This window comes from Acromyrmex echinatior, chromosome 1, assembly GCF_024713525.1.
Source record: "Acromyrmex echinatior isolate Ae372 chromosome 1, ASM2471352v2, whole genome shotgun sequence".
Lineage (NCBI taxonomy): Eukaryota > Metazoa > Arthropoda > Insecta > Hymenoptera > Formicidae > Acromyrmex > Acromyrmex echinatior.
Window position 1 is genome coordinate 11,064,324 of NC_141852.1, and position 27,072 is coordinate 11,091,395.

The following is a 27,072-nucleotide window of genomic DNA, read 5'->3' on the forward strand; positions in this document are numbered from 1 at the left end:
CTTTTTCATTTAAATATTTAAATATTTTCTTTTCTTGTTGTGCAGTTGTCCATTTTGTAGGATCATTCCTTATTTTTTCATAACATATTCTCCATTAGTTTATAATTAAACATATAAAAGAATTATGAACTGATGAAGACTCTGTGAGCCGAAACATTTTGTGCATTATTTGATTAAATTGTGAAATGCTTTAATAATTTAATTTAAACATCTTATTTGCTCATCTTTTTTATATTTTGTGTTATTAAATTATATATTTTAAACAATATTTAGTGAATATATTTTTTAATGCGTAAAATAAATAATTGTAAACAAATTGCATATTACATGTAAATTATATAAAAAAAATAAAAAAAAACAATTATTTAAAGCAGAGGAATATAATCAATTGTAATTAACAGGAATGTTGGACGATTTCTGTAGATTGATTCGTTTTTATCGAATTAAACTTTATTTAAAATCTAGAAAGTATATAATTTGTAAATATATTGAAAGTATATAATTTGTAATCTCAAAGCCTATTACAATTATTTCTGGTAAAAACGGAACAATTTACATTAAAAAAGGATTATGAATAATATACATTACTTTCAAATATCATACTTTACTTACATTTATTTTCTGTCAATTTTTTTAACAATATCGATGCTCCAACGCTGCGTTTTTTCTGGAGATTTTCTGTTAAAGGTTTTAATTTAACTAATATTGTATTTATAGCAATTTCATTTTCTATGAGAAGAATTAATAAGAAACAAGCTCTATTAAATTCTATCCACTTTTCTAGCACTTTTGGCGTTAGGTGTGACATTAATATTTCTCCAAATGTAGATTCGTTCTTTTTCAGCAATTCTTTGTCATACTGAATAAGTTTCTTCAACATTGCGTGTAATCCAGGATGTTCAATCACATCGTATTCGGTATCATTATCCTTGATTTTTGAATCTGTACTGCTAATAAATTTAGCAATCGATTCAAATGCAAAATTCAATTTCTCTCCCGATCCTACTTTCAATATCGCCAAGGTAGTCATAGCTATGCTACTGTTGCATAACCATGTTGATGTATTCGCGATTATAGCATCAAAAAGCGGGCCGCAGATTGCTTCGAGGAGTTCCTTTTCCCTAATATCGGCTGACTTCTTACTAGCGGAATTATTATCACCTTGGCATAAATATTCTACTACAGCTGGCGAAAAATAAAGAGGTTTTCTTCTGGCCACGAGATATAATATGACATGTTTCCCATACTCATTCAGTGCAATGTTAATTAGATCCTCTTGTAATTCGGACAATATTATCTTTTGCATAAGAACAGTATCGTCTACGGAGTCAAAGAGCGCCAATAACGTCACGTGACCGTATTTGGACATACAAATCGCCTTTACGTTTCCCTTGAGGGCTTTCATAATAATTTTCCTATCTTTGCTAGTACTATGCCATATACATTGCATAGCAACTCTCGCGCCCATTTTCGTTTGGGATAGAGTTATAATGTAAGATCGCAGCATAACTATTAATTCGTTCCTATCTTCCACCGAACATACGCAGAGAAATTCCCATAGAATTGTTTGCAGCAGAATAGAATTAACAAAACCTTTGTTTAAAATTCTAATTAGATTTGTTTTTACGGCAGATAGTGTAGCCAGTTTCATATCTATCGCAGTTTTGAATACGTCCGACAATGATTTAACTTCTTTGTCTTTTTCCAGTTTATACATGTCCCCAAAAAATTCTTGTTTAAAATATGTCTTCTCAAGACTTGTACACCAAGTAGAGTACGTGAGTTCTACAAAAGGAGCTGATACACTGTGACTCATTAATTTGACAATATGGCCGTAAAATCCAGAAATAATCTCACGTCTGATTTCTTGTGAGCCATGCTTTAAAATAGCTTTTACGCAATTTTTTGCATATTTAGACTGCAACATCTCCATGATAAATGGTTTTATCTCTTGAGATATAGCTTGCAGAACATGTGCCTTGCAATTTTTGATCATACATTGAATTACTCTGGACATATCGTGTGTAAATATCACTTTGCTGTAATGGTTTTTCAACATATTGTGCAACGTCTGAGTTAACGTTACACGATCGACAGACTTACAATCAGATCTACGTAACTTTTCATTGATCTGCTTAGCCTGAATGATTTTGTCATATACTGCATCATTATTTAATCTCTTAGCTTTCCGTTTCTCTCTAAGTTCCTTTTTCTCCTTCTTCAGTTGAAGCCAATCGGTTTTCTTGATGGTTGTATTATTTTTCTCTAATTTTTCTTTTTTTAAGTTCTTCTGGTCTTCAGATTTTTGTCCAACCTGTTTTCTTTCCCTCTTCAATTTGAGTAACTTTATCTTCTCAATTGCATTATTCTTCCCCACTTTTGCTACTTTTGTATTCTTTCCTTTTGAGTTCTTCTTTGTTAAAGACAGTTTTACATTTTTATCTGAAAAATATTTTTTATTTTTACACATGACTATTTCTGCACCACAGTTTTCTTTTTCATTACCTATAAATTTATTATCCAGAGATTTTTCAAATGTCACTTTCTTCCTTTTTTTATTATTTCCTGCATCAACATTACTTTCTACTTTCAGATCATCAGTGTCCAAACTCTCTGCTGATCGCTTCATCTTTGATTAAATCTATTAAAAAAAAACATCAATAAGGGTCAAAGTAGATGCCAAATCTTCAAACTGCATGTATCATTTTTCACTAAGGTTAAAAAAATATTTAAAAAATCTCACAAAAATATTTTTATTATTAGTTGTTTTTTTAGTTGAATTAATAAGAACAGTATACACTTTTGAAATTTAAAGTAAAATATAAGATATATATTTGATATTTATTAATTAAAGCGAGAAAGAAAGTTCTATAATATCGAATTCAATCACTTGCACTAGATTGATGCATACCAAAAGTTGCTATATATAAAATTAACAAAATTAAAAACATAAAAATAATTTAAACCATTAACCCCATAATGATGCCGCGTTATTTGATAAAGTACAATATATATGTATTATTTCATTGTTAACATTGAGTATATTATGAATTATGCCATTGCATTTAAAGATTTATATAAAGCAGTCTTTAATGCGCACTAATATACTGAATACACACTAATTCGATGTAATGGCCAAAATCATAAAACAGTCTAATAGAAGAATAAAAACCAGACTTTTGTCCTTAAGACAAAATCTAATCTCATATAACCTCAAAGAGAGATTGAAGACGCAAATCCAGTAACCGATGGAAACAACATCAATCTAATTTCAACGTGAAGTGTTTTCCAGTTTTGAACTTATGAAAAATCTTTTTATTTATATCCTCTTTTTTCTACCTGATAATATTAATTCCAAATATATACTGCGGATACCCAGTACAAAAATCGATTTTGCCGATTTCACCATGTGATTTGCCTTCCGTTGCGCGTGCGTACTCGCATTTTGGTGATTGGTCCGGCGGGTATCGATTGTCATTTTGATCCCTCGAGAATCGCTATTCGATAAATCACATAATCGCGAGTATCGCGATCAGTCACAAAATGCCTTACACATATTCAAGTTGCCTTATGTTTCTCGCGCGATCGTTGCTTGAAAGCGAATTTCGCGCGTGAAAAAATTACTCTTGTGTCGCACATCGAATTCGCTCGCGGTGGAATTCATCCGCACGCAATTCTACGTTAATCTCGCAAGTCTGGCGCTTCTTTTTTTGCTCAGAATCGGATCGGAACCTTCCTCGGAGATCTCACGTCAATTATCCGCCGAAAGTACAACTTATGCACGAGCATCGTTATCAGGTATGTATATGTTTTCATGTTACAATCAATGCTATATTTGATTAATATATATCAAGTATAATATTAGATTAATATTATATTATACTAGATCAATATATATCAAGATTTAAATATCTCGATTCAAAAACAATGATGCTCCATTCTTATTTCTTTTATCTTCGAAATGTCAAAGACAGATGTCATGCCACAGATCGCGAACAGATAATGAAAAAGGCACGGAAATATAAAGAGGATTGAAATTTAAATTATTGAATTTTAATTAGAATTTGAATGCTTTTTATAGAATATTAATTTGTCATATTTTCACCGATTATATTTCAATGCGACCGGTGAATATATGATAAGTTAATTTTCTATGAGAAATTCAAAATTTAATTATAATCCAATGACTATATTAATAAGATTGATTTATATATTTAGATCCAAGGAGAACAAGACCAATTATATTAAAGAATTTTATAACAATTACAAATTTATGCAAAGCTGCTTCCACTGCTAAACGTAGCCAATAATTTAAATTTGAATACTTGTATTTCTGCGGCATTTGCGACATCGCAATAGCTGCCCTTCACATATTAGAGATCTTATAATTGCCTGTAATAATAGATAAAGTCTGGCCACAAAATGACAAACTTTTGATTAGTCTATCATTTTTCGTTAACTTCAGTAAGTGGAATAAAATAATATAGTCTACAAGTTATAAACTGAAATAATACATACAAAATAATTCATTTTAATTTTAACATGAAAATACTTCGAAAATAATGAAATTTTAATGTCAAGAAATAATACAGAAGACATTCCAAATAAAAGTTGTACGATACAGAAGGAGACATACAATGGTGATGTATATTACTATACTTTTATTTGAGTTATATTCTAAAATAATCTAAAATCTAGTCTTCTCCGAGGAAAATGTTATCTGATACACGTTACGTGTATTATGCCTATAAGTAAAATTTTCCTCAGAGAGAACATTTTGGAATGCACCCAAGCAGAACAATAAGTCATCATGATGTCAAAATGATTCCAAGATGATCATTAAAAGTCATTTTTCGATTCATTTTAACATCATTTTGACGTTATCGTGACTTGTAGTTCTGCTTGGGTAACTTGGAAAGTTTTTCAGTAAAATTGCATATTTCCGAAATATTTGCCTGTTAAGATTAAAACGAATTTACTTGCATAAAAAGAGAAAGTATTACAGTATATATTATACTATCCTATCTCACTTTCATTTTGACGAACTCATTATGGCCAGATTCTATAATATGAACGCTCCTTTGGCGTTCACAGCGCTAATGAGCATCATTTATCCTCATTTAATATTAGATGAATAACAAGGATAAAATAATTCCAAGAGTACTGTGAGCAGCAAATGAAATGTAGCCAGGGTCATCTACTTCGTATCGGTTTTTAGCTCCGCCCCTGCGCGACGAAGGGAGGAACGCGCGCGCGAAAAGCCGCGTCAGATTCCCGAGGCAGCCGCCCGAGCTGCTTTGAGCAGGGCAGGGTGGCGGCGGGAGCGGTTCGCAGCTGGTCTCGTGCCGCGCCTTAGTGTGTATTTTTAACCCAGATCCGATTCGCATTTATCTCATGTGAAACGATCAAGTCACGCATCCACACATACCGGTCCGCGAGTGCTCGCGAACGAGAGTGTGCCGGTAATTCGTAGCATCGCGCTGCATCGAGGAAAATCGGCGCGAAGCAAAGTCGATCGATCACACAACGGGAAGACGAAAGGGAGAGAAAGAGTGAGAAGGAAAGTGGAAGGGGGAGGGAGAGAGACAGAGGGAACGGCACGCAACCGGCGCAACAGGTGAGAAAACGTGGCGGCGTGACGGCTGCGTCAGCTGATTGCGCCGCCGGACGGCGAGCGAAGGAACGGCTCGTCTGACTACTTTGGCTTGTATTTACTCATTTCCCGATATTCGGGGAAGCTATATTTATACCGTTGCCAACGAGAATCGCGCTATGCGGACGTGGTCGTTCGCATCGGTTCCCGCCGGATCGCGTTTCTGCTCGCGGGCTGTCTGCCGAGAGGCGGCGCGCGTTCAGAGTTCCGCGTGCGATAATTTTTTTCTTGTCACATAGCTGCGTTCCGCAGATGCTTTTCTGCTTCGAGATAAATTCAGAGATAAGTCTCGTAGCGTAATTCGAGCGCTACACTGTTAGATATCAAAGGAGCAAGGGCAACTCAATCTCTTGTGTAAATAACATTTTGTTATTCAAAATTTCATATTAAAATTTCTTCAAAAATCGAATTCGATTAGAAGCACTAGTTTGTACTGGTGCATATTAAAGCCGTTGTATACTGATTTAATTTGAGTAATATAAAAGTGAAATCTTAGTGAAAATTTTTCTCAGAATTTTTCATATAATTTTTCAAAATTTCTATATAATTTTTCAAATTTTCTGAATATTTCTGAAAAATATTTCAATTCGTATAAAAATTATGAGAAAAATTTTCCAAGGAATGCAAATATTTCATATTATAATACATATTTTACCTAATAGGTAAAATAAAATGAGTGTTTCAGGATTTAATCGATTTTTATGTTTATGTATAAATTATATTATTTATATTATTTTGTGTGCGACGGCTTTAATGTGCACCAGTGCGCACTGAATGGGTTCAATTGAATTCGCTATAAATTAAGCCATTTCTGTAGTTATGCTCCACAGTTGCTTTAAGAAGCCTTAAGTCGTAAGTCGAAAGAAATTAAAGGCCGTAACAGAAAGACTGACTTATAATCTTAAGATAGTGTCTTATGACTTAAGTATTATGTCTTCAGTAAAGTGTCGCCTACAATAAAGAACAATAGAGATGTCAAGAGTAAGCTGGTTTTCCGGCTCAGCCAGAAATGGTTGATTGATCAACATCAAATCGATGTTGAATTAATATCGCCGATTCGACGTTGAATTAATATCGATTCGATTTTGATCAAAAACCAGCTTACCCTCGACGTGTCTACAGTCTCTATTGCTACTGTTCATTGTAGACGACGCTTTATATCTTTAGTAACGCACAAAAATTTATGACTTATATTTTAAAAGCATCTCGTATTTATACGCTTTTAAGACATAAGTCATAAGATAGTTCTTGTGCGTTATTAAAGACATAAGATTTAAGTCATAAGACATTGTCTTAAGATTATAAGTCAGCTTTCTGTTAAGGTCCTAAGTGACAATAATTTCTGTCTTTAAACTGTTTTTGCGCAGTCTTTAGGCTTTAATCGTTAGATTAAACGAATTGAGCAAAACTCAATTTTTACGGCCCAAAAGCATAAGTTTTGTGGCAGATATATCGTCACTTAGAACTTACAGGCTTACGGCTTACGGCCTCTTAAAGCAAGGTTGTGGACTTACTCTTAATAAGCAACCTTTATATTGACGTACTTAATAATAAACTAAATTAATAATAAACTAAATGTGAGTTAAATAACCAATAAGATAGGAACAAGACCGTTTATATTAAATAACATTACAATCCGAAGCGCCACTACGGTCTAAGTATTAAGATGTTGAACTAATATATATATTATTCAAACGAATAAATTAACTTCAGAAATAATAATTACGTGTCGATATGGTTGTCGACATTAACGCAATTAATCTGAAATGTAATAATCCCCCCAAAAATTCCCCAAATTAATCTTAAAAAACTGTAATAAACTTATTGCGAAAAATTATTGCCTCGGCCGGGAGTCGAACCCGGATCTCTTGCATTCCGTGCGAGCGTCCTGAGCCTTTAGACTACCGAGACCTTAGCAATAATTTTTCGCAATAACCGGGATTTTGGGGGGATTATTACATTTCAGATTAATTGCGTTAATGTCGACAACCATATCGACACGTAATTATTATTTCTGAAGTTAATTTATTCGTTTGAATAATATATATATTAGTTCAACATCTTAATACTTAGACCGTAGTGGCGCTTCGGATTGTAATGTTATTTAATATAAACGGTCTTGTTCCTATCTTATTGTTTATAAACGCGCGCTGAAATAATGCGTTATTCTCGATACATATCGGTTATTGCGAAAAATTATTGTCCATTGTTTTGATTGGTCCTTCGTCTTGGGAATTTTCTTTCGGCGTTAATCTACCTTTCATATGTAGATGTTTGATTACTGCATGAAACTCATTTTTTTCCATTTTGCAAAAAATACAAAGGTTGTTCGCTTTAATCGTCTACAGAAATGAAACCACATAATTAGCATTGATGATTTGCCAGGGAACAATTACAATTGTAACGTTCCCAGGCATCGATGTTACTATTATCCTGTGTAATGTATTTTATGTCTTATAGTAAATTTTTTAAATAAAAACCTAGATAAAAATCAACTTAAATGTGCAAATCATCAATGCTAATTATTAAAACATATTAAGATAATACATTATATTAGGTGTTGGAATTAATTCGTAGCGTTTTTTAATGAAAGAATGTTATTTATTTCACATGAGCATTAAAAAATACATTAATGAAAGTACTTCCCATCACTTGTAAAACGCTACGAATTAATTCCAACACCTAATAACTTCGTTATGAAGAAAAAAAAATATTTTAGATTTTGTGCACACAGTAAAACTTATTTGATGCATGAAAAAAATCATTTTTGCTCCTGCACTCGTGCACGTTTCACGAAAATCAGCATAATGAACGATTCAATGATCTGTCTACAGAATTTTATCATGCAGCCGCATACATATATCTATTACAGTTTAGAAATATTAACGATATTACTATTGTGTGTCCCCTTGTTAGTTTTATCCTCGATCTCCCTTAATGTAATGTAACAAATTGACAAGTAATTTATAAATTTTGCTAATTAGTATCTTTATATATTAATAAACATCTCAAATCACATCTGTGAATAATTTAATGCAAAAAGATATCTCAGATGTTTAAAGACCGAAAAAAATTTCGGCCCGCTGTTTGCAGAATCAGATGTGTACATAAATTTACACAAATGTATAAGCATTAAGATCTGCTTTGATCGATAAATACACTGAGAAAAAATATAGTCAATTTTAATAAATATTTGAGTTGAATACCAACTAAATATTTATTAAATATAAAGACATATTTATTTGATATAAGAAACATTAATTTAATTAACAATCATTCTTTTTAATGAACAAATTTTATTTATGATAAGTAAATGTTTAGTTGACAGTATTGAACTAAATATTTATTAAAATTGATTATTTTTTTTCTCAATATAGAATTTTTCTCTTATTTAATTAGTTTTAAGAAAATGTTTCTTTATTATATTATTATTTTTCTTATACCGAGCAGTATAATTTCCCAAAAGATAAGAGAGAGAGAGACATGTGTAATTATACTTATATATATAATTATATATATTTATATTTCATATGTTCTTACATGGAAAATCTTTCATTGGGTTGCTCTTTCATCAGTTTCAAACAGAATCTGCATCGAAAACATTTAAGTGCGTTAACAAATATACATATTGACACATTTATCGTTGCTGATAGATTAATAGCGAGAAAATTGTGAATTGATTCTCATTGATTTATCGCGCATAGTAAATGAGAACCAAAACCCTGATGACGAAACGGCACACGTGTGACGCACTGATTGTTTACTTTGATACAAACGTCTTTAAAGCGTACGGCTCATGAACGATGCGTTTATATACGACGAATACTCGCCAACGTTATACGATCGTTGATAGATGAAGTAACGCATATTGGCGTCATAATGTTGTCGCAACGACGTAACGACTATTTCGCCGTTTTTCTTGGAAAAAGCACTTGAAGTTTACTATTATATTTTGCAATTTTTCCTGGAAAAAGCACTTGAAGTTTGCTATTATATTTTGCTGCCCGTGAAACAAGAAGAATTTTTATTGTGCACACGCTGCGGCAACGTATCAGAATAATATCCTGAAAAAAAATATTTTATATATAATTATACATAAAATTATATATAATTTTATATAATTTTATATAATTATATATATATAAAATTATATATTAAAATTTTTTCCCGAGACAGTATAATATTTCGCGCTAATCTCTCTTTACGCGAATTATCGAAATTTTCCAAATCACGATTATGTAAAGATTTAACATCAACTGATAAATATATTATTTTCTCATTATTACGATAATTTGCGAATAATCTTTCACTAACAGTAAGACCCACCTGTGGAATCATCGTGAAATCATCGTAAAAATCAACTATTTGTCGTTAAATAAATTGAGAGTACAGAACTCTTGATAATAAAAAATGTAGAAGTAAGAGTAGCAAATAAGAGAGTAACAGTTATTGTGGAAAAATTAATATAATTTTAATATAAGTAGTATACATACAGTGAATGCAAAAAATATTCGTACAAAGAAAATATTAAAAAAAAATTTTATTTTTAAAAAGTAAATATTATCTAGCGAGAAATAAGTCGAATTGATGTTGAATCGATGATTTCAATATTAATTTGACATTGATTCAACGTTTAATTGACGATTTCTTGTTGGATAATTAACAATTTATTCATAAAGAATAAAATAGACTGTATGTTCCTTAAAATAATATATACCAAAAAGATATGTATACTAGATAATTATACAAAATATATCGTCTGAAAAATGAGCGAAAATTAAAAATTGTATTATTTGAATGCTCAAATAGTATTCGTACTGAGAAATTTAGCTTTTAAAAGAATATATGTGAAGCTCATTTGTTTATGTTAGAACAGAATGTATTTATTGTATAAAATTGCTAATTAATGTTTTCTATAAATAAGACTTTTTTTATAACAAATTTCTTTGTACGAATACTTTTTGCTCTCACTCTGTATATGTATAAAGATTAACGTATCAGAAATTCTTTAGACGTTTTGATTTCATTTAAGATCATTTTTTAGTGAATTTTTAGCGAAAAAGCAAATGCTTATTTGTAATGGTAATTACAATTAACCATCATCTGAAATCAATTGATACTACACTAAATTAACTCACTTACTTCAGTAGAAATTCACGATGTAGTGAAATTTCGATAACATTAAAGACTACAGGCACACGGTACTTGTCTTTCTGTTGTTGCGTTTTAGTAAATTACTGGAATCACACAGAATACAGAATTTCTAATAAATTAAAACACAAACAATCTAGTAAAAAAGCATGTGACTTAACTTGGCATCCAAAAGCAAGCATGTGCGCAGGAAATTGTTTGGAATTATGAGGGAATTAATAAATTTATGTCAAATTAAAAGTCAATTTATGTCAAATTAAAGCTATAAAGACTATAAACTGGAAAAAAAAACTTTTCGAAGAAACTAAATCTTAATAATGAGATAGGAACATGACTGTTTATGTTAAATAACGAATGAATTAATTTCAGAAATGATAATTACGTATCGACAACCATATCGATACGTTGAAAAATGTATATATTAATTCAACATCTTAATACTTAGACCGTAGTGGCGCTTCGGATTTAAATCTTAATAGATACTTCTTTGAATAAGAATCTAATATCAGATAAACATTTACTTACAATAAATATCTATTGAATGAAAAAAATGATAGTTAAATCAAATTAATGATTTTATAACAAATAAATATATAACAAATAAAATTTAATTGTGCGAAAGTAATGTCTGAGATCTACCGCTTCGTTTTTTGACTGTAAAACAGGTAACGCATTTGCTCTTTATTTTTCGAGTATAAGAGATTAACGTAATTATAAAATTTGTTCTGATTAGAATCTGGAAGTTCTTGTTCTACTTTATCCTGTCATAAGCTGGTGTTGTAATATTGCCGCACGATCATCGTCACACTAATAAGAACACTTTTAATCTATTTTAACATACGACCGATGTACTTATTTCGACTGAATGTAAAAAAATTTTTGCGTTTTGAAAGGATGTTTAATTACTGAAGATGGCCAGATTGTCGAAACGTTTAATCGCTTATTTATTGATGTAGATATTGATTAACGCTTGAATAATTCATTATTGAATAAAGTTTTAATCATCACAACCGACAACCTGTGCTGTGGTTTTTTATGTTCTTTGTTTTTTTTAATTAAATAAATATATGTTTACAGTTAGTAAACATTTATTTAAACCTATTTAAACAAGTATTTATTATAATTTAGTATTTTTTTCCAGTGTATTGTCTTTATTCCTGCTTTATTTTCTATTCCTCGCTCTTTTACATAATGCCTATCCTGTTTTGTGATAACAAGTCCTTTTTTCTCTTCCAAACTCATTTTACGATTTCGTTTGGCGAGCGTAATTCTTCACGCTCGAGCGCTCACGGAATCGCGGCGGTCTTTGCACGCGGATCACGTCGTGAACGCGCGGTTCGACTTGATTCGTGTACGTGAAATACTTACGAAAACTCGGAAAGAGCGGGGAATCCTTGAAGCCAGAAATTATGAAGGATGCAACGCGCTCTTCCTGCGCAATGAACGTATAATGTACGTACAATACATGCCCGTGTAAGCGCAGCAGCGTTGTCTTCCTTCTCGTTGAATCGCCCTTGCCGCGAGCTAATCGACATCGCCTTCGCAATATTGAACACAACACTGTTCATGAATAGATTTCCTTGCGCTCGATACTCGATATTGCTTCGATAGCTATACATCTATTGATCGGGTTACATATGTCTCGCAAATAATAAACAAAAGTAATGAAATACAGACGCCAATGCAGCTTGCGATTTTGACGATTCGTTAATTCGCTGCCGATACTGTTCTATTTTAAAGTGATGAACATAATCGATTATTTATAAAAAAAAATTATATTAAATAGATTGTAAATCGAATATGTTTCTCGATTATAATGCAATCGAGGTACAGGTAATCTTAGTATCCATTACTTCTGTTGATCCTCAAGACTAAAAATAGCTTAATTGTTTAAAATAATCGATTATTAATCGAATATATCCATAGTTCTAACAATAAATCATTCCTGAATTTTAAATTTTAATTTTTATAGCAAATTCCTTATACACGAACTGCAGTTTGATCTTTGTGTTGATTGCGAATTGCGAAATTCCGCAACATAATTCTTCGGCTCTGTGAAGTGATTTAATGTGTGAAAGGATATTCTTAAAATAATATTCCAAATGCGATGAAATAACGTCATCGTTTACTTCAATGACTAATTTAAAGAGTAAAGTTTGATTTTTCAAAGTTCTTATTCTTGAGATTGCGTCACCTGTTTTCGTTAAATATGTATGAGAGATTTGCAATAACCTGCATATTCTTAAAAATATTCTTAAAAAAAAAAACATAATTTTTAAAAAAAATTTCCGCAAAGCGGAAGTTATACATTTTGAAGATTGATAACGATATAGTTTCATTCGTAAATTTTACATCGATTGGTTTGAAAGTCGCAATTCGCAATATGTAATGTTTTATTTCTTCCTTTTATTTTCTGTTTTTTTAGAGATCACATTATTGTACATTTTGTATTTGCTATCTATATGTACATGGATAACTATTAATTAAATAGCAGAATGAGATTTCAAATTAATAAGATTTTTATAAACAATAAGAAGAATATGACTAATCATGAATCCAAATCTTATTTTATTTTATAAATAGAATTATGTAACTTAAATGTAATTATACCCACATAAAATTATATAACTTAAATGCTATTAGACATCGAATTTTTATGCAGATATTTTTGGCAGCATGCATAAAAACTATCTTAATTGTGTTAATTATACATACGTGCATGAAAGTGATATGTTGAAAAATAAAGATATCATTTTTTTGCTCAATTTTGAAACATTTGATGATTTGAATTGAAAGTTTGATTACGTGAACCAAATCAAAGTTCAAATTGTTTGAGTAAATTGAACGTGAAAATCGTGCCGTTACCTTGCAATCCGTGTGATAAGAAGTGTGATAAAGAAAGAAAATAAAAAACAGCGCATAAAATAAACAAGTACAACAACACACTTTACGATAAGATTATTTATAAAAAATAAAATAACCACATTGTAAATTTTTTTGTCGCATTTTCATCAGACAGTGTAATCGTGCTAAACCTTGTATTGATATTAGCGGGAACGTGAATAACTCACGTTCTTGTCGATTGATCTTGGATAATTTACCTGAAATATTTTTATCACAATCATTTAAAGTTGATTATAATAATCACGATGATAAGAATCGACAACTTTTACACAATAAAGTGCTTCCTGGTTTTTCGTTCAAGATTAATATGCGTGTAAACAACTTCGTTGATCCATTGTTATTTGTAAATAATTGGAACGTTTTTTTTCTGTAATTTCTTTTCGTTGCAATTTGAAAAAAGAGTTAAGATATAATGATGCTTTTTTTACATCGATTTTTACGATGATTGTTGTGTTACGTAGATGATTTCAAAGAAATGATCAATAAAAATCAATAAAAAAAGCTTCTTATTGTTTTTATTTTTTTTAAAAACTTTTTGCTTGTTTTTTATTTAAAATGGCTTAATATTATGCCATATTTTGTTGGAATAATATCCCGAGAAAAAAATGTTTTTCAATATCATTATCTATAGAAGAGATCATGGTATAAAAATACAATATACTAGATGGGGTGAAAAGTAACCTCCTTGACCGCCAGAATGCGCCACTACTGCAAAAAAGTTTATGGTGCCTTGTAGTCCATTCATATTTAGGCAGACATGCCAAGTGGCAGTGCGATACTGCCCTTAGTTTTGTTTTGAGAGCTGATTGTTGTTGACGTGTTTGCGAAAACGATTTTCGTTCTCTCATAAAACATTATTTTTTGAGAGGCAAAACGGCGAAGGAAACAAAAGAAAAGTTGGATAAATATTATGTGGCTAATACTCCGTCAGATTACACCGTCAAATATTGGTTTCGAGAGTTTCGTGGTGGCCGCAACTCCACTACCGATGAAGTCCGCAGCGGCAGGCCCTCCGATGCGGTTACCGAGGAAAATGTCAAAAAAATACATGAAATGGTGTTGGCTGACCGGAAAGTGAAGGTGCGCGAGCTAGCAGATGCTACAAAGATTAGTACTGAGCGAACACGCCATATTTTGGGCGAGATTCTGCATAAGAAAAAAATTTTTTTCATTCCCAAGGAGGTTACTTTTCACCCCACCTAGTATCATTGCGCATAATGGCGATAATAATACTGGAAACAACTAATAGTAGTTAGAAACTAGACGATCTTACGATATTTATTCAATATTTCATTCCTTTAAAGCGAGTTACTTCAGTGATAAATGTTATAAGTTTAGTTCTCTCATCATTTAATCTTGATAAAACTAGGCTCATTCGACGTATTTTTGCATGAAAACTAACGAATTTAGCAAAAAGAAGCATTGTTCTGCCCTGTGAAGCGAATGTTTTTGTTTAAAATATATTTTATAATAAAATATATTTTATACTTTTATATTTTTTATACTTTTTATAAAAGTTTTAATATGTAGCCAAAGATGTAGCAAAATACATTAATCTTCATTTTAATAATCTTATAATCAAACTACCCCATACCATTAGTCGCCCTATCCCGCGGTCCCAGGGCTAGTTGAGATTAGAAAAATGCATTTTTTTCATATTAGTTATCAGTTTCTCAATTTCTCGCTATTATTCAAATATTATTAGATAGTCAAATGTATGTAGTAACTGATGTAGAATTCATTTTTTCGATAAGTCTTTTAATTCCGTCTGTAAAAATTTGAAACTGAAAAATGATTTTACTAGCCCTGGTTTCTACTAGTTCTATATAATTATATAAAAAATTGACATATTTTATATATATATATATATATATATATATATATATACAATTATATATAATTATATATAAAATATGTCCACATATACATAACAACATTTTTCCCGGAATGCTAAATTTGATCATACGCGTACAGTTCAAAAATTTAATTTCTATTTCGGGAAAAATCATTTGTATTGTATTATATTATATGTATTAATATATTCTGTTGGATATTTATCTGCTTAATGCGGAGCAAGACAATTTCTTCAGAAAATTATAAAGAAAATAGTAAATACAGAGAAATACTATTGGAAAGGATGATTTTGCAGAAGTATCTAAAAATGTAGCTAGATAGAAATCTGAAAATAATTTTGTTGGATCATCAAAATAGCTATAAAATTATAAAAATTATAGCAAAATGATAACAAAATAATTATATAGAACAATTAAGTTACTAGGATATCAAAACTTTTTGTAGCATTGTTTATTATGCTTGAGATTCCTACGTAATTATTTTGATGATCTAACATAATTATTTTTAAATCTATATTCTCTAAATTTTTTGAAGTAGACTCTTACTCTAAAAAATAAAAATTGAGTCAGTATTGAAAATAAGCAGCTCAATTTTCAGTCTTTAAAAATGAAATTTCTCTCTTTAATATGAAATTCACTCTCTAAAAATTTTAGAGAGCAGCTACATTTTTAGGTAATTTAGCAAGATCATTCTTTCCATATATGGATGTTAATAATACCGTGACGAATGATTATGACACACGTCGCACGAAAATGGCTCGCATAGCAGCAAGACGTACTTGGATACTGATCGTCGACCTTTGCCTATTACAAATATTACAATTCGCTTTCGATAAATTGCTTGGCAAAAATTGACATTGACTATCTCAACAGATATAGAATGTACACATTCGCGAAATTGTGCAACGGATGTAATCGCGCTATTCTTTGAGCCTTCGCCAATCGTTCGTACAACACTTCGATATTACTAGGCCAAGGCCTAGTAAACGTGTGCGAAACGACGCACTATGTTGATCTACATCCTATGTTTTGCGGCCCGTTTAGGATCGTTGACCCTTATTTGCCTTTTTTTTATAGACCTTCATTCTTTTCTTTGACCATGTGCCGTTCATTAAAGAGATTTTGCACTTTCGTAACATCTAGAAGTCCACGCTGGCATATGTTAGCTCCGAGCAAAGGAGACTCTTATACCTTGAGAATAAAATAAAGCTAGGACAGTTGATTGAAAGAGAGGAGAACCGATATACATTTGTGATAGAATGTTGAGGAAATAAGATGCTAGAGTCATGTAGGGTAGAACAGAGAAATCATTATGAACCGAGGCGGCCAAGGACGCACTTGTTTCTATTTGGACGAAGTTTTTTCATCATAACGTTTTACCGATTATACTCTTAATTGAACTTTTTACAACTATTTTATTAATAGTGATACATTGATTTATTTAATGATACTTTATGAAGTATATTATAAAATGATTAATGTCGTATAATTAAATGTCGTATTGATTTCTGTCCGCTAGTTTTCATGAAAAGGATGCAGAGGATGCGCAAGTTAGTAATTAGATTGAAAATATGTATAAATTAAATAATTATAATTTTAAAATTTATCAAAATTTATCAAAATTTATAAATTAAATATGTATTTGTACAAAATACAATATTTATTTTTTAATATATGGAAATATTTTTAGCGACTAAATAGACTTCCACAGTGTTTTGTTAGACTATATTATTTTATAGGTCCTTGAAATATTTTAATGTAGTTTTTAGTTCTTATTTAAATCTTTTTTTATTAAAATAAACATTTGCGTTCGCATACACTGATTTGTGTTATAAGATTCTGTAAGTTTTGAAGTTTGAAGATTTGATTCTGTAAGTGAAAAAAATATCTTTTGCATATTAAATGTAAATAATTCATACTGAGTTCTGTGATTAAATATTATTTTAGTATTATTTAATATTGTATAAAATGTTCTTGATCTTTGAAGTAGAATCACCTTGTCATCTTTAATTATACAGATAAAATTTATTTCTCTGACACTCTCTTGTATTTTGAAATACGAACACATGTACTTTGGAATATGTCTTTTGACTTGTGTTTGTGACATTTTTGTGTTTGTTACATATTTATATGGATTAAAAATTTGCTTACGTATGTATTAAAAAAAAATGTTTTTAATTCAATCAAACCACTCAGACAATCTGGAAATTTAAGGAAATTTCTAAATGGTTAAAATTATCAATTTTCGCTATGTACGAAGATAATAAAAATTGATCTACATTGATGGACTATAATAATTTTATTACAAGCATATTATTTTATTAAACGGGTAATTTTCGCAATTTCGTGGATTTCTTATACATTAATAATCATGGATATTTGCCGCTTGTGCAATCATTATAGAATTATGATATCCTAGAATTCTAAAGAATAGTGTGATCATTTATAGAATTTAATTTTTTTCTGTATTTGATTAAGTACCTATATCATTTTTTTTTACGATATTATCATTATCTTATAAAATTAGTATCTATTATTCTTGTATAAAATGCTATATATTAAAGAGACAAAATGGTATTGAAATGATTTTTGTTTAGGTTGGTTTTTTTTAATTACATTGTTATTATTTTATTATTATTTTATTATAACTTAATTATAACTTAATGATTAATTAGATCTTCATGTATCATATATCTTCGTGAATTATTATATAATAACATTAATTATAGTTATGAAGTAATGGAGGAGGAAGCACACGTTTTCGATAACGTAAAACAATTTTAATAACTCAAGTTATGAGCTAACAATAATTATAAATTATTATAATATAAAAATAGAATCTGACGATGGTCTTAACTCAAACAAACTAAGGTCTTTAAAATGAATATTATTTCTCAAATGAATATTCAAAGTCGCGTTTATGATTTAATTTATTGTCTACTTTTGATGTGATCTATTGTCTCATTGGATTTACTTATTTAAATGATTACTTCCTGTTTACATGTATAATTTATAATTCGATAAAAGAACAGATTGATAATGAAATGATTTTCGTTTAGATTTATCTTTTTTTAATAATATTCTTATTATTTTATTATTATTTTATTATACTTTAATTATTTATTAGATCTTCGTGTATCACGAATCTTCGTGAACTGAAACAATTGTAGTTACGAAATAATAGAGGAGAAAGTGCGCGTTTTTGATAATCTTCTTCGTGAAACAATTATAATTCAAGTTATGAACTAATAATAGGTTGTAAATTATTGTAATATGGAAACAATAGATTCATATGATGAATTAACCTTTGTCAAGCAAAATAAAATCATCAAAATAATTTTTAAATGAATATCAATAGACAATTTTCGATTAGTCATGATTTGATTATCATTTTGATGTTATCGTGATTTGTTGTTTTATTTATACTTAAATAATCGCTTCCTAATTACAATTTATAATTCGACAGATAGATCGACTATTTTTTCTCACAATAGAAATTATTTATTTCGCAATTTTTTAGTGGACGATTGCGTATAGAAAAATGATGTTGCAATGTAGTCGTAAAAAACTTGTTTTATTTGTATATATGAAGGTTTAGTTATACTTGTATATATGAAGCATTAAACAATAATATAGAGATTTCGAACAATAACATAGAGATTTATGTGTCCTTTTCGCGAATGTTCCTCTTTTACATGCAAATAATTTTACAAAATTAGTCATACCATGACAATCCCGCTCAGTAATGTTCTATTTAATGATGGCCTAGCGATAGACGTCAATCGATTAGCGCATCCATTGTTTATGCGTTACGTAAAAAGTCATGCAACATTGATCGCTTCCTGAATATAATTGCACGGCTGTTCGGTCGTCGTTATTCCGACGTTATTATTTTTTTCAGATAGCAAAAACTGCTTACAAAATTAAAATTAAGAAAGCGAAGTGTTGCGCTAAATACTACCAATGTAATATTCCAATGCGTTGAAAGAACGTGGACGCAGAACAACTGGAATCATAAATATTTTAGATGAAGAAGAATTTTTACATAAAAGGTTGTCTGAAATTTTTATAAAGAACTAAATAACTGGCTTAACATAAAAACATTAAAAATGACAGAATCTCTCGACACTGTATATTTTAATTTATTTACAAAGACTTGATGCTTCTTTTTTCTCTTTATCTTTGTCAATGTATTATATATTATTTAGTTTTTGATTGCATCAGTCACATGAGAAATAGAATTGGCATTTTCTTTGAGCGATTTGTCTTTGCGTTTATCATGTAAATTTAATATTTTATCAGTAATTATTTATTATATATGTCTGTTTAATTCGATTTATATAAATAATTTGTCATAGTTAACTTGGTAATTATAATGAAAATATTGGACGCTTGGATGTCATAATTTTTTTACGTTTTTACATCACACAAGATACAGTTACGTGTCGCATAATTTGGTTTTTTAATTTCAATTTTTAAGTGTATGACTAATAATTTTTTAATTGTATTTTAATAATTGTTTTACAATATTGAGAAGAATCCGAGTAGAATCGAAACGTTTATTGTATGTTATGTATTGACTGAATAAATTCATTACACGCGTATATCCGTATATCGCGTATAGTGTTCAGCTCATTTATATATTTGTGGCTATTTATAATTTATATATTTGTGGCTTATTTTTGTACAATATCAGCTAAAAATGAATTCTACAAATGTGAAAATAAAATTCTTATTTTCTTTTAAAAAGTGCATAGTTCAAATAATAGTGGCAATAATATTATTGATAATATTATATTGTTTTGTAATTTTCTAAATCAGTTTTATATATATATATTTTTTTCTTTTATTTTTTTCCATAATACGGTTTTAAATATAAGATCGGAGTACAGTGTAACTGACACATCTGTCTGTAAGACAGACCATAAGCTAACTTGATTTTTATAATGTCGTTGTTATATATAGTAGTTGTTATCAGAGCTGAAAGCAATCGTGTATTTATGGGAAATCCCTCAAAAAAGAAACTGTAGCATTATATGTTTGCATCTTGCAGAACAGCATAAAGTATTCATATAAATGAAAAATATAAAAGTGAAAAGATTCTAGTACTTGTCTTCTTATTAACTTAAGTTTGCTTCTTTTTTGCAGCAAATTTTTTTTGCTTTTGGTTAATCGTCGAAATTTCCATACTACGTCGAGTTATAAATACTACGTCGAAATTACATATATAATACGATCAATTTCCATATAATTCGTATCGCAGACCTCTTCTCGCGATTGCGAGATCGTAATCTTTCCACTTGGTCAAGGTATTTGTACTGAAAAAAGTCAATGTTTTTACATGGAAATTACTTTTTTACGACTTTTTAAAAAATACTTAATTATAACTAACTTTTTTTCTAAATTTTTTAAAGTGAAAATATACGGAAAGAAAAAATTTGCTATTATATTGAACGCTAATTCTTTGCCACAATGCCAAATTCTATTTGCAAATAGAGATCGCAAATCATTTGTAGATGTAACAAATATTTTTTGTACTCATTACAGGAACTATTTGTAGTAAATACAAAATATTTGTCGAATATGCATATTTATTTGTTACAAACAGCAAACAAATTTGATAATTAAATTTGCAATCCCTTTGCGTTTATAACAAAATCATTTTTTTCAATGTACATATTAATGGTAAAATATATGTGAAAGTACTATTTTTATGCAAAAATAACTTGTAGTTTCAAATTTAAGTAATATTTTTACAACGTATAAACGAAAAAAAAAACAGTTTCATGCGAAATTATAAAAAGAAATAAAATTTTACATTTATTGTATGATTAGTATATCCAATCAGAATTTGTATAACTCGGCACGCCAAAAAAACAAAGGACAAGTTCAAGTCGACAAACCGGCTAGGTCTACTCGCCAAGCAATTAGATACGATTGGTTGGATCCACAGATAAGAACCAATCATATTCATTCGCTCGGCAAACATGCCTAGCCCCTTAACCGACTTGAACTCCCTCAGTTTATATTTTGTGTGTAAAATTCAATGAAATCCCGAAAATGCAGCATGTGAAATTAATATTATATAATGTGTAATTTTTTATGAGTTGCAATATTACATGATTATGCTAGATCGGAAAAAATCCAGTGAATCAGAAGATAGTAAATTGTATCAATCTTATAAGCCGATCTTATTGGAATTTCATTCTGTATCGTTGAACTTCGTTTGGTCTTCGGCAGAATATCCGATTTTTTTCAGGAAAATCCAAACTCAAAATAGCATCTCCGCGCGACATCAGAAATAAACTACTTATACTTTATGACCGTTCTTACATATTTAAATATTTATATATGTAAGTACGGTGAAATGCATTGATATTCAATATTGATTTTCTAGAGTTGATAGAATTATTAATTCAATTTATATCTTTGAATTCTTTTTTAAGCATCTTTTTATTTATTCAGATTGTTAAGTCATTATATACATGGAAAGAATTTGCTGAAGTATATAAAAAGTTTAAATATACATGAAAGTAACTTGATTCATCAAAATAATTATGTATAGGAAGTTTTATCATGATGCTGCAAAAAGTTTAGACATTCTGTCAATTAGTTTAAGTAAATTAGTTTTACATCAATATTTTGATAGTCCAACCAAAAATATTTTCAGATCTTGCTTAAATATTTAAGCAAAATTGTTTTTTTCTGTGTATTAATGTATTTAATACGTAAATTTTATTCTTCCTGTTCATATTGTAATTACAATATATACCATCATTTAGACATTTAGACAATAAAATGACATATTATTAGTTAGATTTCAGTACAAGTAAATAATTGTTTTTCAATTATAACAAATGATATTCTATTTTTTAAACGTTTAAACAATGATTCTAAAAAATAGATACTACATAGCATAAATAAAACACCTGTTTGAAAATCTTGAATGAGATTTTTAAAAATGATCATGACTCATCTCTATAACTTTCTTTCTCTGAATATTATTTTTTATAAATATATTTTAGATCTTTCTATGTAGATCGATGATTAATAATTATCGTTCGCAACTCAGACAAAAGCGGCGAATATCTCACGAAATTTGTATGAAAAGATTTCTGATAAATGTTTCTCTATTGAACAGTTGCTTTTGATATTTATAATTTTTTACCAAAAAATAGTGATGTATGAAAGTTGAGTCAAATTGAGGCAAAAATGAAATCACATCTATAGAAAAAAATTTTCAAAGCCAATTTGTAACTGTACTTAATTAATAGTATGTGGACAGTTTGATGCGTCAATGATTTTTTTTTACTTTTTTTTTTAACTAAAAATCGATATTTTTCAACATAGTTTTGTTTGAAAAAGTCACTGACTTGTTAAACTATCCACGTACATTACTTGACTAATTCTGATTGATGTAAAAGAGCGGCTAATACATGTTTCCGCCTTTCTGATATTTATTTTTAATATATGATGATATTCTGTGTGTTGGTTAGAATACGTAAAGCTAACAAGCCGATCGTAAGCGATTCCATGTTAAATTCGCATAATTTTGAACTGTTTAACGCATCGTGGCAACATTTTCCTTTTTAGTCTTTGTACGATAAATATAATTATTCGACGTGCAATTATATTAATATATATATATATATATATATATATATATATACAGGGTGCGTCAAAATCCGGACAAATCGAATAATTTCTTTAAACAAAATTTTTTAATGAAAACTTAAATATTACAAAAAATTCTTTTACATGGGAGATACCTGTAGAGCACAATTATTCGATATATCCCATTAGTTTGAATGATGGCCTCTATTCTCGATCTTAAGCGTTCGTACGCACGCTGTAATGTAATGCTGTCTATGCCAACGAATGCTGCTTCAATAGTGATCCTTAATGACGTCATATTGGGATGCCGAGATTAGGTTGTGACCTTTTTAACTACGCTCCATACGTAATAGTCCAAGGGATTTAAATCTGGGCTGTTGGGAGGCCAGAATTCCTTGGAACAAAACATATCGACGTCTGAGAGTCAATTTTGAATCAAATGACTCGTATGAGCCGCTGCACCGTCCTGCTGAAAAAACATATGGCCTTCCGGACGCCATAGTTTCCATCCACGGCTTCACTACATTCATCAGAACGCGCAACAATTGCCCTAGGTCATTCGAAATCAGCGCTTGAGCCCTTTCAATGATTGCGGAAGTTCTCACACATACACACACACACACACACACACACACACACAGAATCTCTATGACGAGATGACGAGAAGCTGTGTTAAAATTGCGTACTGATTATTTGCATGACGCGAAGTGTCTGACATAATCTTTCCGGACGTCCGCGGTATCGTGGTTCGTCGCGTTAAGATTGAACATCCGGACTGAGTGTAGAATAATCACAAATGAACGTGAATGTATGTAGAAAGAAAGTTTTTTTCTCTTTGGCGTACTAATTGTAAGACAAAGACATTATCCCAAAACTAATTAAGGAAATGTCAGAGACAACGATCAGGGAAATCAGAGAAAAGTTAGATAATTTTGCAAAATTATATGAAAAATTAAAATTCTTGGCTTTAAAAAAGTTTAATATTCGTATTATACCTACGCAGTTTTGGAATACTGTCAACTTAACAATTAAATGCAAGCAATGTCAACACATTAAGTTACATTGCTAAGTTAAATTATCTTATTCGACGGTTTGCATATCAGGAAAATACAAAAAAAATCAAAATATTATTAAAAACAGGAAAAAATCTTGAAATTTTATCCAGAAGTCAAAGCAAATTTATGGAATTTTAAAGTGAAGAATTTGTAGCAACTGCAAGAAATGGAACGTGTTTGTCTTGACGCGAATTTAGGCTCGTTCGTGCTCACAGCACGTTGAATTGAATGCATTCGTTTGCGTTCGTTCGCACTTCTTAGTCCGACTCCGCCTTTTAGGTATCATCGTCTGGTCGTCGCGCTGACGTCATGTGGCGAACGCCGCGGCAACGTCAGGAGTCGTATGCAGGTGAACCATAATCTCGACGTGCACGACGAGATCTGGAGGACGCGAGCGGGAAGGAGGGAAAAAGAAGGAGAGAGAGAGAGAGAGAGAGAGAGAGAGAAAGACAAAGATGGAGCGAAAGAGAGGCAGGAGAAGGGACCAATATGGCGAATCGGTTAAAAGCTATGCATCGGCGTTACGTCCACCAGTTCGCGAGTTGGCACGACGGTGGTGCATCCGTCGTTTTGATATCGACACGGTCGATAACGTTCTTCTTTTCCTTTCTTTTCTTCCCTTTTTTTCCATTTTTTTTTATCATTTTCTCTTGAAATCTCGTCGAAAAGGACATCTAACGCCCGCGCAGAGAAGGCCGAAGTAGCGCAGATCTGCGATTTTTCGCGCAGAATTATCGCCGATTATCATCATCATCGTGCTGATCCCTTCCGGTAAAACGAAAGTTGAGAGAACGGTCAAGAGCGACGATCGATCGAGATAGAAGAGAGAAAGAAAGAAAAAAGAAGAAGGGAAGAAGATCACTTTCGCTTTCATCGGAGTGTCACAATTGTAGTGTGTGTTACGAGTTTTGGACGAACGTCGATCAATTGAGACGCAATCAACGTGCAATAATTAGTAAGTATAATGAGATTTTTTTCTCAATACTATCGATTAATATTAATCCCTTGATGTTAATCCAGTTTCATCAACATCTAATGACAGTAATGACAATAATAACAAAATTAACAATTTAAATAGTTTTATGAGAATAATAATATATAATTAAGAGTAGATAGATGTATATAAAATTATTGTAATATGATTTTATTATTATATTGTTATAATATATCATATTGATACAAAGAAATATTAGTTAAACAGTTAATGTTAGATAAGTTGTATCATTATATATATATATATATATATATATATATATATATAAATATAATGAAATAATATAACTATTTATAAAACTAATTTTTTTTATATTATGTCATATCATAGGAAAAAAAGTGCATAAGTCTTTCTATGAAGACATTATCTTCTTTGTGAAATCGTCGTTTTTGATGAAATCGGACATCAAGAGTTAATGCAATATCGGTGTGTTCAATTTTTGATGATATAGATACCGAGAAAATATTATTTGTCTTTAAATCGAGATACGAACCCGTTGCAATTGTATTGATCTACGTGTCTTCGTTATTGGTATAGTCAATAAAAAAATTCTACAAAATTGAATTTCAATGCTCGTGAGATCGTAAATTGAATAGAAATATTGAAATAGTTTCAAGCAGAGTGACTGACTAATGCACGACTGAACGTTTGATTATTTTCTATTGATCACTCAATCACTCGGCATTGTTCAAAAACCATACAAAATATATCTTCCTTCCTTTTTTTCTTCTTTACTTCCTTCCTTCCTTCCTTTCTTCTTACCGCACCTCGTCTTTTATGAATCACGAGCGCGCGATTTAAGTTCGATTCACGTTCCACTCGTTCGTGACAGACTCGTGGGAGCATTTAATGAACGTATTTATAGTCGTTAAACCATCCTTATGTATTGAAGCCTTGAGTCAATGTTTCTCGATGCGAGCCGCGTCGTTGCTCTTTTCTGCATGTGTTCATTTCGCTGTGCGATTAGCAAGGCGGATGGATCGCTTATACACAACAAGTCGGCAATTCGACGCCGCAAATGCGTCAGCGGGGGATTCCGTATGATTATTACGATCACCATCCGGCGATCTGCCCGTGATCGGAAAACTGGAAAATTGATAATGCTCCTTAGCTTTTTACGCGCCTTAGCGCGAAACAAATATGTTTTTAAACGCTCCTTAAAGTATTCCCTAATTATTCGCATATTTGCTTCTTTATCTTTCTTTTATGTGACGATGATAAATATGACCTTCTTTTAATTGTTGTCAATTTTTAAACGAAAAAGAAAAAACCATTGCCAAAGTATTTAAAAATATAGCTATATGTTATCTACAAATAATTTTATTGGAATTAATTATGTATGCAAAATATTCACACTGGATTTGCTAAAGTATCAAAATTTTTGCAGCATTAATAATGCTTGAATTTCCTACATAATTATACTGGTCCAACAAAATTATTTTCAGATTGGTATGGAGTGGATATAATCTAAATTTTTAGATATTTCAGTAAAAGCCATTTTCGAGCAAAATGTAGCTGTTGAATTAAGCTACAAAAATTTGAATTTTTTCCTGCTCTCTTTCTCTGCCTCTTCTTTTTCGTTTCTTTTTTATACTTTTTTGCTCTCTTGTTGCAAGAAACGTATATTAAAACGTATTAATAAAAACGTGATTGAATCATATTATTATGTCTATTAATCACAAATTACGCTTTTTGTTTTCGGCTTTAAATGATATTATTCCGAAATAAGGTAAATACAGCTTTCACAACAAAACCTCATCACTGTTGTATGTACATCGCGCGCAATTTATATTATATAACATGACGCAACGTACAATAGTGTGGTAAGATTAATTATCGCACGATAAG

At 30.4% G+C, this 27,072-nt stretch overlaps 2 protein-coding genes across 7 annotated transcripts in view; one reads left to right on the forward strand and one right to left on the reverse strand.

Annotated features, from left to right (window-relative positions):
• Positions 1–24: 24 nt before the first annotated feature.
• On the reverse strand, positions 25–3,494 carry peng (Pumilio and CPL domain-containing protein penguin). Of its 3 annotated transcripts, XM_011056028.2 has the most exons (4): positions 3,340–3,494; positions 2,506–2,641; positions 613–2,442; positions 25–68 (listed from the first exon to the last, which is right to left on the reverse strand). In XM_011056028.2, coding segments are annotated over exons 2-4 (1,956 nt in total). In that variant the 5' UTR covers positions 2,630–2,641; positions 3,340–3,494; the 3' UTR covers positions 25–66. The 3 variants fall into 3 exon arrangements, with proteins under 3 accessions (XP_011054330.1, XP_087268409.1, XP_087268412.1); XM_087412283.1 differs by having other exon boundaries at positions 25–2,442; XM_087412286.1 differs by having other exon boundaries at positions 25–2,442; positions 3,213–3,351.
• A 285-nt stretch (positions 3,495–3,779) lies between these two features.
• Positions 3,780–27,072, forward strand: part of LOC105146021 (very long chain fatty acid elongase AAEL008004) — a 63,585-nt gene continuing 40,292 nt past the window's right edge. Inside the window, exon 1 of one of the 4 annotated variants that reach the window (XM_011056033.2) lies at positions 3,780–3,798. The gene's annotated coding sequence lies outside the window, so the exon portion shown is untranslated. Of the gene's footprint in view, positions 3,799–5,309; positions 5,618–24,734; positions 25,186–27,072 lie in introns of those variants that run through there. The other 3 variants (XM_011056031.2, XM_011056035.2, XM_011056030.2) reach the window with 3 other exon arrangements.